This window comes from Nerophis ophidion, linkage group LG07, assembly GCF_033978795.1.
Source record: "Nerophis ophidion isolate RoL-2023_Sa linkage group LG07, RoL_Noph_v1.0, whole genome shotgun sequence".
In the NCBI taxonomy this organism is placed as follows: domain Eukaryota; kingdom Metazoa; phylum Chordata; class Actinopteri; order Syngnathiformes; family Syngnathidae; genus Nerophis; species Nerophis ophidion.
In genome coordinates this window covers 29043848-29051747 of record NC_084617.1, presented here as the reverse complement: position 1 = coordinate 29051747, position 7900 = coordinate 29043848, and the positions used below count along the sequence as shown (strand labels likewise).

Genomic DNA, 7900 nt, shown 5'->3' with positions numbered 1-7900 from the left:
TGCACACCAGTAATTATAATCATTGAAGCTTATAGGCATGTCTATGCAGAACGAAACTAAAACTGAACCGGCTACAAAGTCAACAAAACACAAAATGCTGGACGACAGCAAAGACTTGCGGCGTGTGGAGCAGAGACGGCATCCACAAAGGACACCCGTATATGACATGACAATCAACAATGTCCCCACAAGGGGGATAGCGTCCGCACTACTTGAATAGTCTCGATTGCGAAAACAAAGCAGGTGCGGAGAATAGCGCCCAGGGAAGAAATGAACCTGCAACAGGAAAATATCAACCAAACAGGAAAAAACACCAAAATAGTAGCGCATGTCAAGGACTAAAACACTACACACAGGAAAACAGCTAAAAACTCCAAATAAGTCACACCGTGATGTGACATGTGGTGACAGTACACCTACTTTGAGACAAGAGCTATAGTGATACATGATTGGTTATGGTTTGAATATATATTCAACAATTGTGAGAACAACTTTTTATTGTCGATATCGGCTACTGAGTTTCGTTTTTTTCATGATTTCTGCTGGTGGTGTGCCTCAGGATTTTTTTCAATTAAATATATGTGCCTTGGCTCAGAAAAGTTTGAAAAACACTGTTGACAGGTGTGTTATCCGGCTGATGATAGCGTCCGCATCTGTCCATTAAACCTACTTCCTTCCTTTTTTGAATTTTATAAACCTTTATTTATGATACGCAACATTTACTTATAATAAAGATATAATAGTAATCAAAACAAGTACAAAAACAGTACAAACAGCACCAGAGGGTTGTAAACTCAATAAAGTAACTAATATAGAATGCCCATCCATCCATTTTCTACCGCTTGTCCCTTTTGGAGTCGCGGGGAGTCGCTGGAGCCGTCTCAGCTGCATTCGGGCGGAAGGCGGGGTACAGCCTGGACAAGTCGCCACTAAGATAGAATGCAAAATATATATATATGTAAAAAAATGTAAAGCCATAGGCTCACACAAGTCCCGTAAATAATCCAAATTTGGAACACAGCATCATAGTTTTCACAGGTTTTATTACACACACTTTCTCTAATTTTTGTATTATTATTATTGTATAAACCTTTATTTATAAACTGCAACATTTACAAACAATCGAGAAATAATAATATCCAAAATAAGTACAAAAACAGTACAAATCAGCGCCAGGGGTCGTAAACTCAATAAAAAAAGTAAAATAGAATGCTATATATATATATATATATATACATATATATATAGCATTCTATTTATATATATATATATATATACATATATATGTGTGTGTGTGTATATATATATATATATATGTGCGTATATATATATATATATATATATATATATATATATATATATATGTGTGTGTGTGTGTGTATATATATATATGTTTGTATATATATATGTACACACACATAACAAAGTGCAAAGCCATTGGCTTACTCAAGTTCAGTAAATAATTGAAATTTGGAATACAGCGTCATAGTTTTCACAGCTTTTTGGTTGTTAAGAGGTCGAGAGTGTTTTAACGTAGAGTTCTAATTATTTTTTAAAGGCACAAAAAACAGGTTGGGTATTGACAAACTTACATTTATGAGTATACAAATTAGCCAATAGTATAATGAGGTTGCAAAGGGATACAGTGTAAATCCAAATAGCACATCGAGTCATACCAAAGACTATAAATATGGGACCCATTAGCTCCCTGCCTGGCACTCAGCATCAAGGGTTGGAATTGGGGGTTAAATCACCAAAATGATTCCCAGGCGCGGCACTGCTGCTGCCCACTGCTCCTCTCACCTCCCAGGGAGTGATCAAGGGGATGGGTCAAATGCAGAGGACAAATTTCACCACACCTAGTGTGCGTGTGACAATCATTGGTACTTTAACTTTAACTTTTAACTTTTACACCAACTTTCTCGGCGGCTAGCCACTTAGCAAATACACGATGATAAGATGCGACGGGAGGAAAGAGGAGTCGTTACGTAAATGCGGTCTGTGAGCGTGGATTTTCTGGGAATTGTACTTCTAACGCGACGATGTGTTTATTTTTAGAAGCTTTTAAAACTACACCTCTTTCCGCATTTTGATGACGTCTATATCATGCGACTTCGAAGGCGGAGTGACGTCCTGACAACCAATCGGAGCGGCTTTCTTTGGCGGCGAGCCAATAAGGAGCCGAGAGGTCCGGACGTCAATCGCTGCGGTCCGCAATGTTTTGATGCAGCTGGTGAAGATGTTAGGGAAAATACCTGCTACTACAAAAAAAACGACGACGTGTATTTTGTTTTTGGGAGAAAGCTGTTTTTCACGTCACGAAAGTACACGTAGGTCAACTCCCCGTATTTTCTGAGTGTTTTTGTTGTTGCTGTTTTTAGCTTCCTGTCTATCATGGCTATAATTACGCCAAGATGAAGCAAACGTGAAAAATGCTAGCAGGCAGCTAAGGTGGTATTTTCACGGTGTTTATTATCATTATTATTTTTATTATTATGATTTGTTATGCTCGTGACGCTTTTACACGCACACGTGTTTTATTGCCTTTAAGCGTCGTGAAGGTTCAGTGTAGTGTGTCTATGACTGCCCTGCCCAAGATGGCCCCTTGCTGGAGCTTCAGTTCTTCTGTATCAATGACACTGCAACACTGCAGCGCCTAAATCTCGCCTCTCCTTCCCTATGACCTGCACGATTTATGCACAACTAGATTCTGTGGAATCGCCTCTGGACGAGCACCCATATATGTTTTATCTGGGCCTATTCTTTGTGAACGTGCTGGTCCTTTACTATGCCTTCCTCATGGAGTACATCGTCCTGAATGTGGGGATAGTTTTCCTGCCAGAGGACATGGACCAGGCCCTGGTGGACCTCGGGGTCCTGTCCGACCCGGCGTCCCTGCCCTACGACACGGACGCAGACCTGGACGTGCTGGAGGGCTACCTGGAGTGATGGAGTGGTGCTGATGAGGGATGCAGAGGTCAGGGACGAACTGGGCCTGGTCAGACCTCATTGGAGGGATGGAAGGTAAGCATGGAGGCTTGAATGGGACAAAATAAATCGATACAACTTTAAATCATTAATTACCTGTCAGTAATTAATTATAATGGGGATTGAAAGTACATACATTTGACGTAAAAGTATATTCAATAATTTAGTCATTTGATTATTTTAATATTTAAGTTATTTAATTGTTTTCATTATATAAATTATTTCATGAACCTGTGAGTTATGGATGGTCAAATGAGACATAATTAAATGTGTATTTAAAGTGTTATTAACTTATTAAATGTTTAATAAGTTAGTCATTTAATTTATTATTTAATAATGGTAATCATCTCAAAATTAACTATTATTTTTTTCACAAAGTAATTATTTTTTATTTAATAACTGAAATATATGTATATATGTGTGTGTGTGTGTGTGTGTGTGTGTGTGTGTGTGTATATATATATATATATATATATATATACACACACACATTAGGGCTGCATCTTTAATCTGTCGATTATAACTTCAATTAATTGATTAATAATCAGATAAAAAGAGACAAACTACATTTCTATCCTTTCCAACACTTTATTTTAAAAAACAGCATACTTAGACAAACTTTAATGATCCACAAGGGAAATTGTTCTGGCACCATGTCTTTTCGACTTGCCAAATAAAACAAGGCAAGTGTTGCAAAAAATTTATTTTTATTTTTATAAAGTGCACCATTGTCCTGCTCAATAGCAATAATTTTGCTTAGGGGAATTTCAAACCTGGCTACTACCTGTTCCAAACATTCTGCAATGTTGGATGCTGAATATCTTTCCTCTAGTGGCATGGTCGTAAGGCAGATTGACTTCTTGTTCCATTCCTCTCCAATGTAGTGGCATGTATTGCCAAGGTAGGCTTCCGTGGCTACACTCTTGTCCACACATCAGTAGTGAGAGCAGGTTTGCTCTGGGTGGCTTTTATGTCAGTCTACACTGCATGGAATGTCCGCTTGTACTTCCTCTCCATCAGTTTGGTAAAATGGTTTCTCGAGGGAAGAGTTAAACCAGGGTTGAGGACGTGAATCATTTGTCTAAAAACTTCATCCTCCACCATCGTTAGTCGCCCCATGTCAGTTAGCAACATATTCAGGATAGCATCAGTCAGTGCAGCCGCTTGCTGTGGTGTGCACACCTTCCTTTGTACCAAGTCTCTAATGCTTCCTTGTTTCTTTCTGAAATGAGAGAAACCGTATTATGAATGTACATATTAGCATCATTTACTCAATACATACCCAGTTGATTTTATTAATGATTTCTGACATAAAAGACAAATACGCCACCACATTAAAAAAACAACTAAATTAAATAAATGGACATTGGAGTTGCAGAATACACCAATATCAATACAGAAATGTAACTCTTCAGATCAAAACTGGAACAGATATAGTACATGTTTCTGTTGTGAATAATAAAGGATTCACTTTAGGCTACCTCTGAATAATAGCATGAAATATTCCAGCACCTTTATAACGTTTAGTTATACTAAAGCGTCACTCAAGTTTGATCCGTTACGTTTATACATGCGTTTTCTCTCTCAAAACGGAGTCAAATGTGCCGGAGACACATTATCAGCCCCGCGTTGCAACAAAGACATAACGATAAAGTTACTCATAAAAAAGCTGAACTTATGAATGAATGCCTGTTGCGACTCAAAACAACACAGAAAATGAAGTCACCGCACTATCCAAAAAGTTCCTAACACTCTGAAAGTTAATACACAACAGTTGCTGCTGCGCTTCCAGAAAAAAATATCCTCGTTAACAAAATATTAAAAACACATAAAGACGGACACAACGGATCAATATACTCGGACTATGGACTTAAAAAAAGTTACGTACCGTGAGTTCTTCCCTTCATCTGTGGCTCCTCTTCAGGTGCTGCCGAAGCAATGTTGTCCTTCCGTGCCACGCGATGTCCATGCTGCACGTTTTGCAGGAAATGTCTTCTTTGAAGTCTTTAAAGTAAAGTGTTTCGACACTTTGGACGACTTATGTCGTACACTTTTCTCTATTGAAGCAATAACCTCGAGATGTTTCTCCGCTGAACTATCCGTACTGTTTCCCTCCGCCATTTTTTGAACTTTTTCCACAAAGGAGACGGCGTGGTCACGTGAGCTGCACATGACACATCATGTGCTGGCTCACTGCCACATGTGACTTAGCCTGGCGCTGTTTTGTACTGTTTTCGTACTTATTTTGATTATTGTTTTTCAGCTGTTTGTAAATATTGCAGTTGTTAAATAAAGGTTTAGGGGGAAAAAAACAATTCTAAAAAAAAAAAAAAAGGTAAGGCCTCTGCGCCTGCTCATTGCATACATAAATGGGTTGTACTTGTATAGCGCTTTTCTACCTTCAAGGTACTCAAAGCGCTTTGACATTACTTCCACATTTACCCATTCACACACTGATGGAGGGAGCTGCCATGCAAGGCGCCAACCAGCACCCATCAGGAGCAAGGGTGAAGTGTCTTGCTCAGGACACAACGGATGTGACGAGGTTGTTACTAGGTGGGATTTGAACCAGGGACCCTCAGGTTGCGCACGGCCACTCTTCCACTGCGCCACATCCAACGAATCGATGTCTAAATTAATCGCCAAATATATTTATAATCAAATTTAATCGATTAGTTGTTGCAGCCCTAATATATATATATGTATATGTATATATATATATATCTATATATATATCTATATATATATATATATATATATATATATATATATATATATATGTATATATATATAGATATATATATGTATATGTGTGTGTGTGTACATTTAAAATGAATGGAATTAAATGCATAAATCTGTTATTCAAAGTGTCATGGACTTATTCGAGGTAAAATATTTAATAATTTGGTCATTTAATTTATTATTTGAATGTTTTAGTAATTTTAATCCCTTAAATATTTCATTATTTGATTTCACAATTTTATTATTTTGTAATATTTATTTGGACACTATTATATGAATGAGTTTAACTGCCGTTAACCATCATTGGAATTAAATACACAAACGTGTTAATCAAAGTGTCATTAACTTATTCAGTCTCTTATTTCAATATTTAAGTACATTTTTAAATCATGTAGTTACTGATTTAATTATTTCACAATTTGATGAATTATTCAATGGTACATTTAAGTATTTTGTGTGGGTTCTGCAGCGTCAAATGGCAACAAATAAATACATCTAAAGAATTACCGAAACATTGTTCAATTAATTTTAATTGAAATAAGATACTTTTTAATGTAAGATTACAATTTTTTGATTAATTAATGCTTTCTTTATTTCATGATTTAATTAATTATTTCAAGATTTAATGATTTAACAAATTTACAGTTTTATTCATTTATTTGTCAGTGTTTTTCTTTTCTCTCTCTCTCTCTCTCTCTCTCTCTCTCTCTCTCTCTCTCTCTCTCTCTCTCTCGCCTTTTGTTAAATGTATATATATATATTTATACAAACACTGTTTCCATATGAGTTGGGAAATTGTTTTTCTTATATATATATATATATATATATTATAAAATCCCCTGAAGAGCAGGGAAACCTGCACAACAGGCTTGTATGGATGTTTTTTCCTGACCTAACATATATTTGCATATAAATATATATTTTTAAGCGGTCATTATTATCAGTAACGCTGTGTCTTTTCTACATGATGCCAGGTGGTCTCGCTAGATAACCACCAAGTCTTCCACTCCAGTCCTCGGGAAGAGACCTGGACTCTTAGCTTTGCGTCCTCCACGAGGGACACGGGGACGGGAAGTGGCGAGCACGTTTCAGAGTGTGCACACCCTGAACGTCATCAAGACAATGCAAGTAATTGCTCTCGATGAACTTAATTAGCCAGGAGAATGTTGTGTGGCGGACTCTCACGCTAGGAAAAGTGGGTGACAGGAAGTACGACGTGTGTTCATCAGAAGCCTGGCCAAGTATGACACGCATTAAGAACATTTGTTTTTGCGCTCATAGAGACTTTTAGTAAAAATCACTTCAGTTAGTTTTGCACAAGAATTATTAGGGGTGTGAATGTTTGGGCAGTCCCATTCCTGCTATTATTTAGTGTAATAATTACAATGAGACTCATTTAAAATACCTCCTTTTTAAAAATGGAATCTTCCAAAAAAAAAAATGTAAATGTTTTTCTTAACTAAAAAAAAAAACTACACATTTTTAATTATTTTTTTTAATACATTTATGAAAGTTATGAATGGATTTAAAATGGCGATTGCACCCCTAATAACAACTTGAATTATTATGCATACTAATTATAATTTTTAAATGAACAGGACTCTTGATGCTGTTTTTATTTTCATCCCTAAGGATTTTGGTTTTATGTTCACGTTACCTCGAAGCAATAACGACAAATTGTTTCATTATCCGCGTTCTGCGAAAGAAGTCACGCACAGATTCCGCTCGTTGGCGAGTGAAATAAAACCATGTTTGGCAGAGAAATGGCTGATTTATTCTTCATGTTGCAAATTACAAAACCCAAAACCAGTGAAGTTGGCACGTTGTGTAAATGATAAATAAAAACAGAGTACAATGATTTGCGAATACTTTTCAACTTACATTCAATTGAATAGACTGCAAAGACAAGATATTTAATGTTCCCACTGAGAAACCCAATTGTTTTGCAAATATTAGCTAATTTGGAATTTGATGCCTGCAACATGTTACAAAAAAGCTGGCACACGTGGCAAAAACGACTGAGAAAGTTGAGGAATGCTCATCAAACACATATTTGGAACATCCCACAGGTGAACAGGCTAATTGGGAACAGGTGGGTGCAATGATTGGGTATAAAAGCAGCTTCCATGAAATGCTCAGTCATTCATAAACAAGGATGGGGCCTAGGGTC

At 36.8% G+C, this 7900-nt stretch overlaps 1 protein-coding gene across 1 annotated transcript; it reads left to right on the top strand.

The window, feature by feature from the left end:
* Window positions 1-2326: 2326 nt before the first annotated feature.
* Window positions 2327-7494, top strand: dexi (Dexi homolog (mouse)). Its single transcript, XM_061905872.1, has 2 exons — window positions 2327-3024; window positions 6705-7494. The coding sequence occupies exon 1, from the start codon at window positions 2680-2682 to the stop codon at window positions 2947-2949; it is 270 nt and encodes an 89-aa protein (XP_061761856.1). The 5' UTR covers window positions 2327-2679; the 3' UTR covers window positions 2950-3024; window positions 6705-7494.
* Window positions 7495-7900: the final 406 nt, after the last annotated feature.

What these genes read in the sequence shown, in the direction of transcription:
- dexi (XM_061905872.1), top strand. Translation starts at nt 2,680, where the DNA reads ATGACCTGCACGATTTATGCACAACTAGATTCTGTGGAATCGCCTCTG.